This window comes from Mauremys mutica, chromosome 13 (assembly GCF_020497125.1).
Source record: "Mauremys mutica isolate MM-2020 ecotype Southern chromosome 13, ASM2049712v1, whole genome shotgun sequence".
In the NCBI taxonomy this organism is placed as follows: Eukaryota; Metazoa; Chordata; order Testudines; family Geoemydidae; genus Mauremys; species Mauremys mutica.
This window is the reverse complement of record NC_059084.1, coordinates 18837316-18855936: the sequence shown is the minus strand read 5'-3', so window position 1 is coordinate 18855936 and position 18621 is coordinate 18837316. Positions and strand designations below refer to the sequence as shown.

The 18621-nt window shown below is 46.6% G+C and overlaps 1 protein-coding gene across 1 annotated transcript in view; it reads right to left on the bottom strand.

The window, feature by feature from the left end:
- Window positions 1–460: 460 nt before the first annotated feature.
- Window positions 461–18621, bottom strand: part of GDAP1L1 (ganglioside induced differentiation associated protein 1 like 1) — a 34019-nt gene continuing 15858 nt past the window's right edge. The window contains exons 4-6 of the mRNA XM_044986059.1: window positions 11385–11482; window positions 10464–10578; window positions 461–1838 (exon numbers count right to left, since the gene is read on the bottom strand). Of these exons, the coding sequence (XP_044841994.1) occupies window positions 1495–1838; window positions 10464–10578; window positions 11385–11482 (557 nt within the window). The 3' untranslated portion in view covers window positions 461–1494. The remainder of the gene's footprint in view (window positions 1839–10463; window positions 10579–11384; window positions 11483–18621) is intronic.

Here is an 18621-nt window from a genome sequence, read left to right as displayed (position 1 = left end):
AATGTACACATTGGTCCCTCATGTTGTTTCTGGTGAATTTTTCATGATTTCATGACTCACAGGGTGGGGGACCACTGACGTTGCTGTGAAATCCTACGTCTCGCAAATGCGTAAAGAAACTACTTTTGCCACTTCGTACCAGAGGCGAGGCACAATGTGATTCCTAGCACTTGGGCAGCGCTCATTGTTAGCTACCAAATCTAGAGATGCAGTGCTATTCGCCAGTGATCACTTGGAGCTCTGAAAACTAGGTAGAGGAAATTCTAACAGGCTTAGATCTCGCTAGAAAGATTTGATTGAAAAGGAGGGTATATTGCTTCATTTGGGCTTTAGATCAACCCTTACTGTGCAAGGAAACAGCACAAACCACCTGACAGTCCCTCCAAATACTGCCCCACTTTGAAATAAGAGTCAACTGATGTTAAACACATTTAGAAATGTAAAGCAGTTATGCCTCCCATCTGGTTTATTCTGGATCTCGTTGTTTTCTAAGCATGAGTAGCAGTGACACCCATTATTCTTTCCAACATGCAAAAGGCACAAGAAAGTGATAAACGTGATTCTGTGCAAAGTGTCTCTAAGAAAATACACGGGGAGAAAGTTACTGAGAAGAGCCCCCAACAGAAGAGAAAACAAAAGTGTCTTCAGGCAAGTGCAGAAAAGTTCTGAGAACGCTTGCGTTTTTCAGAGTCCCGAGAAGCTCAGTTGGTGAAAGGTCCTTTGCAAATCCAGAAAGGAAATTCAAGGCAAAGAGCTGCGAGGCTAAAAAAAAAATCTGTGTTGGACAGAATTCAGCCTCGAAGTCAAAATGATATCACTGAGAAATAAACGTGGCTCTTAATAAAAGACATGTAAACATAAAAAAAAAGCAGATGTAGAAGGTGGATACATTCTAAGAGCAGCTCATTAAAAATATTTGATTTAATGGAAATAATTTAAAAAATGGATAATTAAATCATTCAACTCCACCATGATCTTGACTGGCTACTGTACCCCCCAGCTGGCTGTGTCCTCTCTGCTTCCAGGAAAGACCCCAGATCACAAGAGTGTAACAGTTTCTAGAAGAAGAACGGCCCCTCTACTTGCACCTGGCAAAAGTGTGATGCGGCCAATGTACATTTTGAAAACATAAAGGTACCGCACAGAGTATCCAAATCCCATAGTTTAACCTGGGGGTTTGAAATTTTTCCGGGGTTGTCATCTCCCTTCCACTGGAATTTGCCTGCTCTGGAGGCAGTTTCACTCCATGACAGGTGTGTAAGCTCAGTAAGTGCCCGAGTATGACACTCACCGGTCGCTACTGTTTAATACTTAACCCTAAAAAAAGCCATTTATAAGTTGACTTATTTCCTTGCGGTATAATTTTCTACTTCTAACTATGGAATGTTACATCAACAATATAATTATTCATACCTTGTTTCATTACAGTTACTGAGGAGTCATCGTGATTTCACACAGCACAGAGTCACCAAACTAAACACCAAACAGCCAGCATTAGATGTATTTTTTCTTTAAATACCAATAAGCAAAATATCCCATTCCCCCCAGAGATCCCATAAGGAAGGAGGCTCCAAAGAAGGAGGGGGGTTTCCGTTTGACAAGCCTGAAGGCATTGGGTACCACAGCCGAGAGAAGGGTGGTGTGTATGTCTCCCAAAACTTTCCTGAAGGCAAAGCGTTTTTGTATCCTGTCAAAGAAGGACTGTAGGTTGGGTCTGCTGCCATCTTCCCAGTATTTCTTAGACAGTCCTAGAAATTTGAGGCGGTGCAGGGTGGCCCCCAGTAGGATGTCGGCCAAGGTAAAGACGCATCCGCAGAGCCAGAGTTCACACTTCTGCCCTGGAGAATTAAGCCACAAAAACAGATATGAGAACAAGCTGCTGTTTGGAAAATTGGGGCCTGGTCCAGAGCCCACTGAAGGCAATGGGGGCCTTTCCATTGACTCCACCAGGCTCTGGATTAGGCTCTAAGTACCGCTGCAGAGTTAGAGTTCATTAAGAAGCCGATCTTCTCTAATGAGTTTATAAGGAGTTGAATTGGGCCCCGGGGAACCTTAAAAAGCAGGGCTGGGAGAATTTGCTGAATTTAGAACTACTCATGAACCTTCTCTGGGGGCTGGTTCTAGATGGTGGTTCCTTATCCTGCTTCCAGTGAGGTGAGCGTCAAAACACCCTTAGGCTTCAGTGGGACCTAGTAAGTGTCCCAGCTCCAAACGAACAGCTGTCCTATGCACTCAGGGACAGCAATTACCTTTGTCCTTGGCTGCTGGTTGAACATAGTGTGATGTTTCAGAAATGAAGGTGGCCCCAGGGTCACAGCCAGTCCTGTTCCCCATTTTCTATATTAGGGACCTTAGAAATACTTGGGAATCCAAGAAATTGCCTACAGAGCGTGGGACTCAGCGTAGCTGCTGATCCAGCACCTCCAGCTTTTCCTGCTGCCACTAGCGAGCACCTCCTGCCTCTTTAAACTCATCACCTCTGGCGGAAACTCTATTCCAAGACACCAGATTTATCAGCACTTCTGTGATGGGAATCAGATTTCAGGGGGAGGCAATATTTAATGCTGACATGGGCTGTGAGAACAGATACCAAAGGGTTAAAGGCTCCCCGTCACTGGCTACCCTCAGCAATAATATCACAGGAGAAATGCTCTCGAAGAGAGTCTGTGATGGGACGGGGACTCCTGCATTGGCACTAGCCAGGAGGGGGTTAAAACACTTTCCCAAACATCCTTCCATCCCTGTACCATGCTAACGGGCAGGGCCAGCGGCAGAGTGGCAGGTGAGCCTTATTAGTGACAGCAGCTGATTCCCTTAAGGGTGGGGTTACATAAACTGACAGAGGAGCAAGGATTAGAGCTAAGAGAAGGGGGGAAAGGGTGTGTGTGTGGAAGTGTCTAGGCAGGGTTTCTGTCTCTCCCTTTAGGATTTTAGACCCCCTGAATCCCTTGCTATGTTCTGTAGCTGTGGGAAGCTTTATTGTTTGACCCTTAGGAGCAAATGATTGGAAGTTAAATGCTCTTCATACATTTTTCTAAAACCAATAAACAGGCAAAATCTCTAGTACTTCTGAGTGCTGGGACATGAGTAACCTTCCAATAAAAAACCATTGGGTGCAGTACAGAGGCAGGGAGCCGCTCTACAATAATACACCAGTGTGTGTAGCAGAGCACTTAAGAGCAACCCTACAATAACAAACCAGGATTTGCAGGGTGCGAGTGCTCATGAACAGACCTGCGATGACAAACCAGTGAGCCTAGCCTGTAATGTGGGGAGCTACCCTCTGCAGGAAAAGGCTGAGCTTTAGGCTGAGGTTAAAAGTTGTCCCACACCCTGCAGGATACGATGCTAGGCCACACTTCCTACAGACTCTCACACAGAGGCAGGGATGATTCTTTTAGGAAGAGGGAGACAAGAGAATAAAGCCAGGCTAGATTACAGCAGCATCTGTGCTGTGCTGACGTGCGAGCTATTTCTTCTTGTTAGGTCAATAAGTAAGTTATCCTAAAACCTGCCTCAGGCATCTCTGAAATGCCGCAAATCCTACGTGTCCATCTCTGAAGGACACCTCACTAATCTGAGAAGGTACCAGAGGGCTGACAGGAGGAGAAAGAGAAAGGCTAAGTAGAAGAACAGACCCAACCCCGAACAGGCCACATTTGGGGGCCTGCATGGGGATAGTGGTGTGTTCCTAGAGCTCTGGGTTCCTGCAGAGCATGTAGGGCAGTGGCATGGGGTGAGGTCCAGTCTGCTCATTCACTAACCGTTCTGTTTGTCAGAAAACAAACCTACTTTGGCATGAACACCACCACCCCCTCCATCCCTAGCTTGTTCTTCCCCGTCTTGCATGCACTCCAGGCTAGGACTCTGTCCTGAATTATTCCTGCACCGTCATGATTCTGTGGTAAACATTTAAATGAGGGCGACTCTCAGCCCGATTCCACCTTCCGAACAAATTAGAGCATTGGAGCTAACGCCAGAGGGAGAGCTCCTGTGGATCAAAGGGAAGCCTCGTATTTCCCTTCAAAGGAAACCTGATCTCTGCCCTCTTTACCCTTCCTGAGCCTGAACGGGGCCATTGGAGAAAATCTGTCTCCTTGTTCCAACCACGAAAGGGAAAACCAATACCTTGATTGGGGGCGGGGGGAGAGAAAGGGAGATTTGTGAGCTCCCGCTCCACTGGCGTATGCTCCCCTGTCTGGGGCTGAAGATGCTGCCCCCTCTGCAGTAGTGTAAAAACCAGCATGCACTGAATCAAACCTTCCTAGTCGTTTGATATTGCTGTTAGTTATTGCATTACTAACCCAATCTCTAGCCTTGTGAATGTCCAGGCACTTTACAGAGAGTAGGGAAGACACAGTCCCTGCTCTGGAAAGCTCATTATTAGGCGAGTGGAGCGGAAACAGACACTTTATGGCACTGCCTGGGCAGGGAGCTGCAAACAAGCGGTGCCTGCCTGCTTTGAGAGGCTGCAGCAATGGGGCTAATGTTAATTGCAAGGCCTGGTTTTTGTTGGCTTGGCAGACGCACACAGAGCAGGTGACAGCACTGGTGCCTACTGGCAGAAGGGGTTTTACAGCACTGGTAGGCCACCACGGGGGAGACAATCTCACCCCAGGACTCAGGCCCATGTCTATAATGGGCCAAACCTGAGCACCCCAGAGAGCACGGAAGTTCAGATTGAGGTTTTTCACAACGTGGGTCCATCTCTAGTACAAAGCAGGGCGGCCGAAGCCCAGTGTGTGAGTCAAGCATCGCCCAGTTTGTTCTAGGCCAAAGGGTGTCAGGTCCCAGCCCGTGAAGCCTCATCTCGATCCAAGCAGCCGGGTAGCTGGAGCACTGCGCTTCGGGCCCTGTCGCCTGCAATGCAGCTTGTGGGCCGTTGTCAAATCGTTGGCACCAGTGGGATAAAGTTTGGGCGCCCCCTGTTATGAAACGGGAGATAGGGACCAGCCCTGTCTAAGTGGGAAGGAAACAAAACGCCTTTGAGTGACATTAGCGGCGGCCCTTGGCTTCATGCCTCGGAAATCTCCCATCAGAGGGCACCATGAGTACTAAGCGTGAGTGTGTCTGTTAATGAGAGTATTAGCTGACATGATTAGCAGGGGTAGGCACAGACGCACTCCAGTGACTGCATGGCTTTCCATAATCCCCGCACTTGTGGGGTTTGCTGGGACTGAACTTGATAGCTGTTAAGTCCCCATGTTGCTTTTGACTGGGAATGACCCAACTCCCATCACAGCCAGAACCAGTTATCTTGCCCTGGAGAGTGAGGTGGCTGCAGGAATTGTTGCTTGACTAACCAGTTCCAAGGTCTGTTCCAAACCTGCAACCCACAAATTTCAAGCCCCCTCAGCCCTGCTTGTCACGCTACTGAGAACCACTTTCATTGCATAGTGCCTGAGAGCCTGCTGGGTACTTCACAGAATCATAGAATATCAGGGTTGGAAGGGACCTCAGGAGGTCATCTAGTCCAACCCCCTGATCAAAGCAGGACCAGTTCCCAACTAAATCATCCCGGCCAGGGCTTTGTCAAGCCTGACCTTAAAAACCTCTAAGGAAGGAGAGTCCACCACCTCCCTAGGTAACCCATTCCAGTACTTCACCACTCTCTGAGTGAAAAAGTTTTTCCTAATATCCAACCTAAACCTCCCCCACTGCAACTTGAGACCATTACTCCTCGTTCTGTCATTAGGTACCACTGAGAACAGTCTAGATCCATTCTCTTTGGAACCCCCTTCAGGTAGTTGAAAGCAGCTATCAAATCCCGCCTCCTTCTTCTCTTCTGCAGACTAAACAATCCCAGTTCCCTCAGCTTCTCCTCATAAGTCATGTGCTCCAGCCCCCTAATCATTTTTGTTGCCCTCCGCTAGACTCTTTCCAATTTTTCCACATCCTTCTTGTAGTGTGGGGCCCAAAACTGGACACAGTACTCCAGATGAGGCCTCACCAATGTCGAACAGAGGGGAATGATCACGTCTCTTGATCTGCTGGCAATGCCCCTACTTATACAGCCCAAAATGCCGTTAGCCTTCTTGGCAACAAGGGCACACAGCTGACTCATATCCAGCTTCTCATCCACATCCCTGCCCCAAAGAGCTTATAGCCTCCATTGTACTCATGACAATGAAAGTGGGTGGCTAACAGAATGAAGGGGGCAGGACAGGAAACAAAAAATTAAAGGTTATTAAGAGAAGGGCAATTCCTATGAATCCTTTATTAAGTATCTGTGAGGATCTGGTCCTTTCATTGGCAGCACTGGCCTTTGGGATGACTCTGTTCAGAGCGGCAATCCCCGGGGCTTCCCATATTCCTGGCAAGCCGTTTCCCTGTCTGTTGTACAGCAGCTCAGTCCCAGATGGAATCTTTCTCTGCTCACATGCCAGGGTCCCTGTGGGAGGTGGGGGAAGCCCTGTTGGGCTGCTTTGCTCTGGTCTGGTAATTGATAGCTTTCTTTTCATCAGGCTTTCACTCTCTGTAATTGGGAGTTAATTGAATCTTTCAGGCTTCTGCAGGCATTTTGTGTAGGACCCATAAAATACCTGCCCTCTGTGAGCAGCACAAACTCCATCAGTTTCAGCACAACTGGGGGACCATAATTCCCCCATTCCCAAAATCTCTGTGGCTGGGCAGATGCTGGTGGTTCCTGCTTTGGGGTATGTGCTCATTACAAAGCATTTACTGAGGGACAGCTGAATCCTTGGGAATTTTCCTGCTTTTCAGGAAGCAGGCCTCCTCTGGAAACCCAGACACCGGGGACATAAATATCAGAACACAAGGGGAGAAGAATGACAAAATGGAAGAGAAAGAAAGCACAGAATTGCAGTGTGACCAGTGATGTATATTAATTGGGATGTGTACTTTCTGATGGTCAGAGTATGGGATATGCAGTCCGGAGGTCTGGGTTCTAGCCCCAGCTCTGACACTGACTTGCTGTGTGACTCTGGGAAAGTCACTTAATCTCTCCATGGGTCCCTGTCTAAAACGATACTGCTCTACCTCACAGGGGAAGGGATGGTATGAGTCTTAGTCAATTGGTATTTGTGAAGCACATTAGGATCCTTAAGTGGAAAGCGCTATAGAAGTACAAAGATTTATTGTTATTTTTAATGGAAATGTCACCCCATCAACCTGTTGTCCCTGGCCCTAAACATTCAGTGATAGATGATCAGAAATACCTGTGAGCAATTGCAGGCCTAATTTGCATAATCAATTTCCTTGACTGCATGCAAAAGTTGCCCATTTGTATATGTAAATAATTAGTCAGATTTATAAATGGTCAATTGTGCGCCCAAAAATCCAGGTTATAAATGTGCATTTACAAAAACTTTGCATGCATATTAGGTGTACAATTGCACATGCATTAAGAACATAAGAACTTCCACACTGGGTCAACCAATGGTCCATCTAACCCAGTATCCTGTCTTCTGACAGTGGCCAGTGCCAGGTGCTTCAGAGGGAATGAACAGAGTAGGGTAATTTTGTGTGATTCATCCCCTGTTGCCCAGTCCCGGCTTCTTGCAGTTGGAGGTTTAGGAACACCTGGAACTAAGAGCCATGGATAGACCTATCCTCCATGAACTTGTCTAATTCTTTTTTGAACCAAGTTATACTTTTGGCCTTCACAACATCCCCTGGCAATGAGTTCCACAGGTTGACTGTGCATTGTGTGATGAAATACTTCGTTTTGTTTGTTTTAAACCTGCTGCCTATTAATTTAATCGGGTGACCCCTAATTCTTGTGTTATGTGAAGGGGTAAATAACACTTCTTATATCCTTCATGATTTTATGTACCTCTCTCATATTCCCCCTTCGTTGTCTTCTTTCTAAAATGAACAGTTCCACTTCTAATCTCTTCTCGTATGAAGCTGTTCCATACCCATAGTCATCCTCATTGCTCTTTTCTGCGCCTTCAATTTTAATATATCTTTTTGAGATGGGCTGACCAGAACTGCATGCAATATTCAAGGTGTGGGTGTGCAGTGGATTTATATAGTGGCATTATGATATTTTTTGTTTTATTATCTATCCCTTTCCTAATGGTTCCTAACATTCTGTTCACTTTTTTTCACTGCCACTGCACATTAAGTGGATGTTTTCAGAGAACTTCCATGATGACGCCAAGATCTCTTTCTGGAGTGGTAACAGCTGATTTAGATCCCATCATTTTGTATGTATATTTGGGATGTTTTTTTCCAATGTCCATTACTTTGCACTTATCATTACTGAATTTCATCTGTCATTCTGTTGCCCTGTCACCCAGTTTAGTGGGATCCCTTTGTAACTCTTTGTAGTCAGCTTTGGACTTGACTATCTTGAGTAATTTGTATCAGCTGCAAATTTGGCCACCTCACTGTTCACCCGCTTTTCCAGATCATTTATGAATATGTTGAACAGAACTGGTCCCAGTACAGATCCTTGGGGGACCCCACTATTTACCTCTCTCCATTGTGAAAACTGACCTTTTATTCCTACCTTTTGTTTCCTTTCAACCAGTTGTTGATACATGAAGGAACCTTCCCTCTTAGCCCATGACTGCTTAGTTTGCTCCAGAGCCTTTTGGTGAGGGATTTTGCAAAGATTTTCTGAACCTCCAAGCACATTATATCCGCTGGATCACCCTTTTCCACATGCTTGTTGACCCCCTCAAAAGAATTCTAATAGATTGGTGAAGCATGATTTCCCTTTACACAGGCTGTTCTGACTCTTCCCCAACATATCATGTTTATCTATGTGTTTGATAATTTTGTTCTATAGTTCAACCATTTTGTCCAGTACTGAAGTTAGGTTTACAGGCTTGTAACTGTGAGGGTCGCCTCTGGAGCCCTTCTTAAAAATTGGCATTATTGGCGCTACCCTCCAGTCATCAGTACAGAGGCTGATTTAAGTGATAGGTTACAAACCACAGTTCGTGGGAATATTTTTCTCCCCCTTGGTTTTTTTTTTTTTGCTGTTTGCATCCATAATCACTGAGGCCTGGTTTACACTACAGAGTTAGGTCAATGTAAGGCAGCTTAAGTCGCCCTAGATCTGTAAGCGTCCATGCTAAAATGTAGCTCCCATCAGTGTAACTCGTCCACTACGCTGATGTAATAACTCCGCCTCCGTGAGAGGTGTAGTGCTTAGGTCGATGTAGTTAGGGTGACGGAGTGTCAATGTAGACACTGTGCTGCTTACATTGACTGTTGCTGTCTTTCAGAAGCCGTCCCACATTGCCCCGCACTGACAAATTGACACAAGAGCTCCTGACGAGGACATGCACCGCTGACACAAGGAGTGTAGTCTGGACATGCAAAAGAGATTCAATTACTGTGGTGGCTGGATGTCGATGTAACTTAGGTTGACTTAATTTCGTAGTGTTGACTTGCCCTGACTATCCTACAATATGCTATCACTTTGGACCTTTTGTGTGATTCCCCCAGTCCGAAGGCATTTCACAAACGAGTCAGTGGGCATGAATAGAAGCTTTCTTGAATTAAACAAACGCCGATGATTTACAAAGCCATACACCAAAACCTGCACAGGCCAGTGCTAAAATACACTGACAAGGCCACTTATGAGAAATGTCATGTTTACGTGGAAAAGGCCCATCTTCAATCCCCCACGGCCTGAACAGCGAAGGCTGTTCAATCCCTCTCTCCAGAGAGTGCCCTGCTGTGTAACCCAGGAGCACTGGTTTATTTAGCTCTTTCTAATGCAGCGGTGTATTTCCAAACCCTACTCAATGCATCTGAGCAGAATTCCTTGTTCCCCTCCTACTGCACGAGAAGTGGGACTGTTCCAGGTGTTTTCAGATACGCTCCTGGCCTCCCTGAAGTTGCTTCACTGATCGTAGTTCCTCACAAGCTTCTTTGGGCCTCACACACAAACTATTGTTACTTTTCAATGGACTCAGCCACAACTGGAGCAGAGGAAGTTCCTCTGCCCCACCCCAGCTCTGTCATTTTCCAGGGTCTCTGTGTAATGTCAAAGCAGCTCTCACCACAACCTCGCTTCCCTTGTAGGCATGTTCGATGGGTGGAGCAGTCGATCTGAATGGCGAATGACAAGCCACACCACTGACATTTCATCATAGCAGTTGAGTGCAATTGCTCCTCTGCCTCTGAACTTTCATCTGGTTTCTTGGGTAGTTCATTATGAGGTATCATCACGCAGCCAGCAGAGGGAAGTGAAAATAGGGAGAGAGGGATGTGTGGAACCATGTAACCTGGGCATCTGAGATCAGCAGGGAGGCCTTAACCCTTTGTGTGCTGCACCACACAGGTGTTACTTCCCAGTGGTGCCTCCCAAGGCATTGAAACAATGCCACCCCAGGGATAAGGGTGACTATGGTAAAGAGAAGGGAATGCCTCACAGTAACCTCTGGATGAGAGGCTGTGACTGTTGTGGCGCTGCAAAGCTACTGCTCTACTGGGCCAGTGCTTCAGCAGTGCCTTACAAAACACCTCACAAAGCTGCCTACCTTGATACTCGAGTTTCCTCTTCTCCAGCTCGGCCTCAATCTGGTCTAGCACCATTCCCAGCTCGCCAAGGATTTTCTTCAAGTAGCTCACATTGTCATGTTCCAAGATCTTGGCCTAAACAAAAGCCAAAGGTTTACATGAAATGGGTGGCCCTGAGACTGTCCGTTCCTTGTCCAGGTGCTCTTGGCACTAGAATGGGTGCAATGCAGAACATACGCAGCACCTTCTAAACCCCTTCATCATTCTAGTTATTCAACAGCTGCAGGAGGAGTTCACCACACTCTGGAGAGAAGATTCATCTATGTAAAAGTGACCCCCTGCTGAGACCTACTCAACCATGGGGAGGCGACTTCCATTTTAGCCCAGCTCAGCACAGTTCCTACTAGCTTTGGCTAAGATGGCTTCCAGCTCAGCAGCACAGCTCCTCACGGCTCAGCAAGGGGTGGAGGCCTCCCGGGTGAGACTAGCACAGCTGAGCTCTTGCCACTTTGGCCAGGGGAAGCAACTCCCCAGTAAGAGCAGCTCAGCACAGCTCCGACTGGATCAGCCATAGAGGGGCAGCCTTTGGGCTCACATAACGGAGCTGCTTCCTGGAGACCACACAAGCCCCAGATGGCATCCCAGTTGCAGTAAAATTCAGGATGCCCCACTGTGAGTCCAGCCCCAGAGAAGGGTGAGGGGAAAGAGAGGCTCTATTCGTGGTTTCAACTCACTTGGGAGTCTGGTCCCCAGGTGGTACAGACACAACATCAGGGTGACTTGGGAGGAAATATTCAGCACTTTAGAATGGACCCAAATGCTTCCCCGGTCTCTCAGTAGTATCAGGGCCCCAGCAATGGGCACCCTGGGCTGTTCTTTGGGGTCCACCCTCCCTCTCCCTCCTAGAAATAAAGTCCCATGCGTTGCTGTAGACGTCTTACCATGAGTTTCTTCTGTTTGGAAAGGTATGGCTCGGTCAGCTGGGGCTCCCCTTCGTAGTCCAGCTTCATCAGCTCTGTGCTGGCGTTAGCTAAGTGTCCTGGGGGAAGACAGAAGGACAATTCGGGGGAGCTGTTGCATCCTCTCGCACTGCGGATGGAAGGCTAGTTTCAGCAGCGGTGATGCCGACCTGGCAGTGTGTGAAAAGAGCCTCATTCTGGCTATGAAACTGTCATTCTCCCCGCAGTCATTACACCAGGAAAAGTGGTTTCTACTGCTCACGTGTCTGTATAGTGGCCTCATTCTGCCTTGGTGCAAAGAGGTGTAACTTTAGGTCTAACTTCAAGACTTGTACCACCCTGGGTGGGGGGCAGAATCCAGATCTTCTTGCAGCCAAAACCTGCAGCTGCCCATGGACCTTGTGATTGTGCAAATACTGGTAAAAACCATGAAGGTAGATCCCCAGGGAAACTGGTGAAGTTCTACTGAAATCAGTGTACACCAAGTAAGGATCTGGCCCATTAACTGTCACAGCAAATATTTGCTGAGCCATTTTGTTCAGCTCTGGCGGGTTTACCCTTGGAGAGTGTAATTGATAGGGATTTGCAAGCATCATCTAGAGACCAGTTTGAAAACAAGGCCGTTAGTCTATAAATCACCTTGAGGTGCAGTTCATTTGCGTAAAAAGTGCTACGTGAATATGCAAGAACTTACAGTACCAGACAGCACGTCAGCATATGCGTAAATCCCATTGAAACTGGGGCTTTTCTCAATCTGGGCCAGGTCAGGCAAAATTCTGTTCTCAGTCACGCTGGTGGTTTCCATGCAGTTACTCTGGATTTTACAGAAGTGTAACTGAGAACTGAATCTGGTTTGTTAATCATGATGATCACTGATAATTAATAAGCAACAGCCTGATTTAAGCTAGAGATGGGAACACTTTCCATTTTGAGCAAGAAGCATGGCTAGCCCCATTGTACCAGGAAGATACATACTAGATACTACCCCATCAGCAAGGAGTACGAATAGCCTCCCTGGGCACGTCGATGGCCCAAGCCTGACCCTGCATGCCTTTGGGATCCCAAACTCCCAGTGGAGTTACTGGGATTTGGGGATGTGGCAGGAATGCAGGACGTGGCCTATAACAAGGATTGGCAACCTTTGGCATGCGACCCATCAGGCAGGCTGAGGGATGTGCTGGCCGCCGCTTCCCGCAGCCCCATTGGCCTGGAACAGCGAACCGTGGCCAGTGGGAGCTGCGATCGGCCGAACCTGCGGACGCTGCAGGTAAACAAACCAGCCCGACCCACCAACGGATTTCCCTGACGTGCCACGTGCCAAAGGCTGCTGATCCTTGCCCTATAATAACAACACCTTAAGTATAGATAGATGTACAGCAAGGTATGCAGTGCACATTCACCCTTCCTCTGAGAATCACATATCCAGGACACTTTGCTTTTGGGAGCAGATGAAGCAGTGAACAGGTTACTAGATTAAAAGCAGACACCTCTGGAGGTTCCTCAGTGAATAAGATAACCCGGTAATGACTCTCTCCCCCCTCGCTTTTATGTGCCTCCCTTAAATGATCACTGGTAATTATGACAACATCAGTGGTTCAGCAAGATGCAGGGCTAGTCTATAAATCAGCCTCTGACTTTCCCTTCATTCCCCAGCACAGCCAGAGTGATTAATGCCTGTACAGTATCACAGCCAGCCCACTGCTCATCTCCTCGAAAGGGGTGAGGTGTACCTGGCATAGTTAAATTTGTTAGTCTCTAAGGTGCCACAAGTACTCTGTTCTTTTGGCAGATACAGACTAACACGGCTGCTACTCTGAAACCTGGCATAGCTGTCTAGGGTTGTTGGAACCATTAGGAAAGGGATAGATAAGACAATTGAAAATATCATAATGCCACTATGTAGATCCATGGTGCTCTCAGACATTGAATACTGCCTGCAGGTCTGGTCTCTGTATCTCAAAGATGATCTATTAAATTGTAAAAGGTGCAGAAGGGCAACAAAAATGATAAGGGGTACGGAGCAGCTTCCATACAAGGAGATTAAGAAGATTGGGACTGTTCATTTTAGAAAAGAGACGACTAAGGGGAGATATGATAGAGGTCTATAAAATCATGACTGGTGTGGAGAAAGTGAATAAGGAAGTGTTATGTACCCCTTCACGCAACAAAAGAACTAGGCTCACCCCATGAAATCAATAGGCAGCAGGTTTAAAACAAACAAAAGGAAGTACTTCTTCCCACAACGCACAATCAGCCTGTGGAACTTGTTGCCAGGGATGTTGTGAAAGTCAGAAATATAACTTGGTTCAAAAAAGAATTAGAGGAATTCATGGAGGATAGGTCCATCAATGGGTATAAGCCAACATGGTCAGGGATGCAACCTCATGCTCTAGGTGTCCCTACATTTCCAACTGCCAGAAGCTGGGACTGGACGACAAGGGATGGATCACTTGATAATTGCCCTGTTCTGTTCATTCTCTCTGAAGCATCTGGCACTGGCCACTGACTGCAGACAGGATTCCATTGGTCTGACCCAGTATGGCCATTCTTATGTTCTTACACTGGTACAAATCCCCATGGCAAGAACGTACCATTTTGCTCCTCTTGAACAACCCCCATGACTCAGCACAGAAATAAGGAGTCTGGGATCTCTCTGGATTCAGATGCACCTCTCCTCATATCACAGAGCGACCTGCTGCAAGCAGTCCTTGCCCCAGGCAATACACTGTTCCTAACACCGTGCCGGACAGTTGGGGGTGCTTACCAAAGAATGAGAGAAGGCAATTCTGTGGGGGACAACACACTGCAGAAAATGCCAAGTCAATTTACCAAGTCATGCCTCTTACCTGCAGCCCAAGGGCAGCCCTTGCTGAAACATACTTGCTGTACGTTTCAAGCACTTACCAGCTGGTAAACAGTAAGCTGGCCTCAACCTTAACAATAGTGGTGGCACAGTCCCAATATAATAATAAAAGTTAAATGCCATGTCATCCCCTAGCAGGTTCATCCCAGCCCCAGTAGACTTCAAATGATTTTCAGCCCTTCATTTTCTCTTCTGGATTCCTGTTAGACTGCCAGCATACGGACTTTTTAAAGCTATCCTGAACACTTGCTGATGCATACCTTGTGCCTGCAGCTTTATCCCCATCAGATCAGCAGTTTGTGTTGTGTTCTTTTCACCCTCATTTGCCTTGTGCATACAAAATAGACATTGCTGGGACCTTTATAAGAGCTGAACAAATGGTTTATTAATTACAAAGTCTACCCTTGAAATTCTGTACATCTGTGCCCCTATGAGCCCCTCAATGCCATTGTCACGTAATAGCAATTCCTATCAAGCCTGACAAACTCACTACACCTAACACATTGCTGTCATGATATTTATCTACAGAGAATGTTGTGTGAGATATCAAACGAAAGTCAGTGACACACTGGTCATTTATATCACTTTGAAGTGTATGTATTAACACTATATTAGGAACTACCGATATTATGCTTTAAAGTCTGTGACCAGAGAAAGGGAGAAATAGGTTTTCTTCCAGACAAGAGGCAGGATAGTTATCTCCCTGTCTCTAATGTAAATTGAGCAGGTGATGCCAGAGACAACGGGCAGTTCATTTGCATCAGAGGTAAACAGGAGGAACAAATTAACATGAGGATGTGAACACAGCATGGGAAGATGCTGGAGTCTGAATGCCAGGGGTTCATCCTGACAGTGGTGACAAAGACGATAAACTTGGGGGGAATATAGGGAGAAGCAAAAGGAATTTTGGTGATCCACCACTGAGGGAACAAAGAGGTCAGCGCTCTTTGCATCCATGAACTCTGGATCCCCCACCATACGGGTTGGTGATGCTAAGTAGTAGTGGTAGGTGAGAAAACTGCCTTAAGACAAGGTTTGTAGCCTGCCAAGTTTAGTTACTCAAAAGCTCATTATACTTTTGTTTTATTTATAATCAGTTTGTTCCTATAATCCTTGCTCATTATCACTTAGATCTCTGTCCACTATTAATAAACCTGTTATTCATTTTACTATAAGTTTATCCCAGTGCAATGTTTTCACGTAAAGTGCGAAACCTCTGCTGAGCCAACAGGCTGGTGTGTATACTGTCTCTTTGGAGCCAGCAGACTTGGTAATCTCTGGGAGTGTCCAGTGGCAGGGGCTGGACACTGCAGAGGAATGCACTTCTAGGGGGGGTTGGGGACAAGGGTGTATCAAGCGTTACCTGCAAGGAAAAGAGGGCAGGCAGAGTGCTAGGGAACTTGGTTGGCTGGCTAGCAACCTGGCGTGACACCCACAAATCTCTCTCTTGCTAAGGCAAAGGGGTAACAAGGTCACCTGGAGTTCCAGTCACCCCGAGAAAGCATCTCAACATCTACCTCTGAAGCAAGGAGTACTCAGTCAGTCCTGCCAGGGGAAGTTCTCTCTCTAATGAATGTGCCATCCCAGGAGCTGAGGAGTTCAGAATTATAATGGTAAATAATAAATGGCTTTAATTGTATGTTCTTTCATCCTACGTCCCTCTCTCTTTGTTCTGCATCTCTCTTCCACTGATCAGGCGACTGCCCAGCAGCTTCTGTCCAAAATGCATCCTGGCTTTCTGGTTCTGACAACCGCTGATCCAATGCCTGGTGTCATAGGTTTTCTCCCCCACTTGGAGCTGTTGGGTTCCAAGATGGGGACCTGCATGGACTCCTCTAAACTAAAATCCTAGTTTAGATTTGGTTTTCGTTGCCACCAGTTATGTTTAAAGTGGATAACACACTGCCTGTCCCCCAAGACTTCCCCTGGGGAACCCAGATTCAAACCCCTTGAATCTCACCAGAGAGAGAGAAACAGCCAGTTCCCCTCCCCCCTTCCCTCTCTCCAGCCTGCTTCGGAGAGATTACACACCGAGTCAAATCCTTGACTCAACACAAAGAGGGACTCACCTCCCCCTCCCCTTCCCTAGTCCTTGGGAAAAATACCTTGATTCAAACTCCTTGAATCAAACAAAGAGGGATTTACTTTTTCCCCCTCCCCTTCCCCTGAAAATCCAAACAAGGGAAGAAATCAATTAAGTTCTAAAAAAGAAAAGATTTTATTAAAGAAAGAAAAAAGTACACTATCTCTGTATTACCAGGATGCAAAAATACAGGGTTTAACTTATAAAAACTGGAGAGACTTCCCCTCCCTCCTCCTCAGCATAATCAAAGTAACAGCAAACAGGAATAAAGAATTTCTCCAGCAAACACACAATTGCAAATGTAGAAATCAAATTATAAGACTAATCCGCCTTTCTAATTAATACTCACTATTGGATAGTAGGACCTACTCCAGGAGAACTTGGAGACATGTCTGGCCTCTCTTAGATCCAAAGAGAGAACACAGAGCAAACAAGGAACACAGACAAAGCCTTCCCTCCACAAAGATTTGAAATTATCCTGTCCCTTGATTGGTCCTCTGGTCAGGTGTTTCTCAGGTTACTGAGCTTGTTAACCCTTTCCAGGTAAAAGAGACCTTAACCCTGATCCGTTTATTTATGACACCTGGTCTAATCCCAACCCTAGAGAACTTCTTTTAGGCACACAACTGGAAGCCTTTTACTTCATCTTCTGTGCACTAAGCTGTGGGCAGCCAGCACCATTGTCATCAAGTCTTCATAGACACACTGCACAGGGAAAAGAACCCACACTCTTATGCTTGCTTAGATTGTACGCTCTTTGGGGCAAGGACCATCTTTGTATTCTGTGTTTGTCCCGTGCCTAGCTCCGAGGGGCGACTGCAATATAAATAGATACTGATAATCGTCACCATGCTCCAAAATCACAAGGTGGTACTCAGTAAATTGCAGTAGTGGCACTAACTTAACCAGTAGAAGGGACTGCTATCCACATGAGCAGATCTGCTTCCACCCTCAGAAAGCAATAGTGTACGTGTGCACACAGAAACACATGCATGTGATGGAGTGCAACCATCTCAGCATAAGAAACCTACTGATGTCAAGAAAGAGCCCACCATACACACTGACCAATAGGAAGACTTGAGAAGGGAATGAGATAGAAAAGAAGGGGGAGATTAACCTGAGGTGCACAGATACTACAGTGATGGGGCCTGATAAGTAGCCCAGATAGACCGACACTGAGGAGTCAAGGAACCTTCCCGGAGTAACAAAGGGTGTTTGTGGCAAAGCCAGGAATAGAATGAAGGGGGCCTGTCTCCTCGTCTCCCCATGTCGATTGCTAGACAACCTTTTCTGAGGCAGACTCTGCAATGATGGAATTGTTAGTGCAGGGGGCCTGAATTATTGTTCCATCAAGGTGGAAAGCCAAAACTGAGTTCAATGTTATTGAGAATGTAGGGGAAATGATCTCTCCCATTGACTTCAGTGGGGCTAGGCGTTGACCCCCTGTGTTTAGCACTGTGGTTAGACCTGTTTCACTGCATTAATAGTCTTTGGTTCTTTATATCCTCTAGAATTCCCCCTTTCCCTTTCACTTCACTGACAAGGGAAGAAATGTTCTTGTGTTTCTCAACAGTATATCATAAGCACCAGTTTCTTCTGTGCTTGACTCTTCCTGGTATAATTCTCATCAGCTTGGTTTCTCATCCTAGACTTCATTAGCCTTATTCTGGATTTAAACCGGCTCCACTGAGAGTACAATTTGGCCCTATGTGTGCCAATGGGATATTTTCATGAGCAGATTGGACTTTCTAATACATCCTTTATGTGCTTAGGGCATGTCCTGGATGTGAAGCCTCAGGACTGAGAGCAGGAGGGAAGTCTAGGTCAGATCACAAAAGAACTTCAGTGAGGGTGGAAGGGAGAAGACTTCAAGGTGCCTGTGGCACAAGGAAAAGGCAGGGTGGAGATGCAACGGCGCATATGAGAAGATGGAGATGGGGAGCCCATATGAGAAAAGGCTGTGACTGCATGTGAGAGAATCCCAGCTAGATGGGGATGGGACACAAACAGCAAAGACCCTGAAGAAAATCTGACAGAGAAGGACATTGTCAACAGCAGATGTCTGATTGTCTGTGATACATGAGCCCAGCTTAATTCCAGATCCTAGGATGGGCTTGTCAAAGGTAAAAAATCTTTGTATTTGTAAACTGTGATCCATGAGCCATTCTGATCCAGAGTCCTTCAGAGACAATAACGGTGGGGCCCTCCAGTGTCATTCTGAAACGGCACTTCCCAGAGGAGAACTGTAGCCCTTGCAGCTGAGTTATATTAAG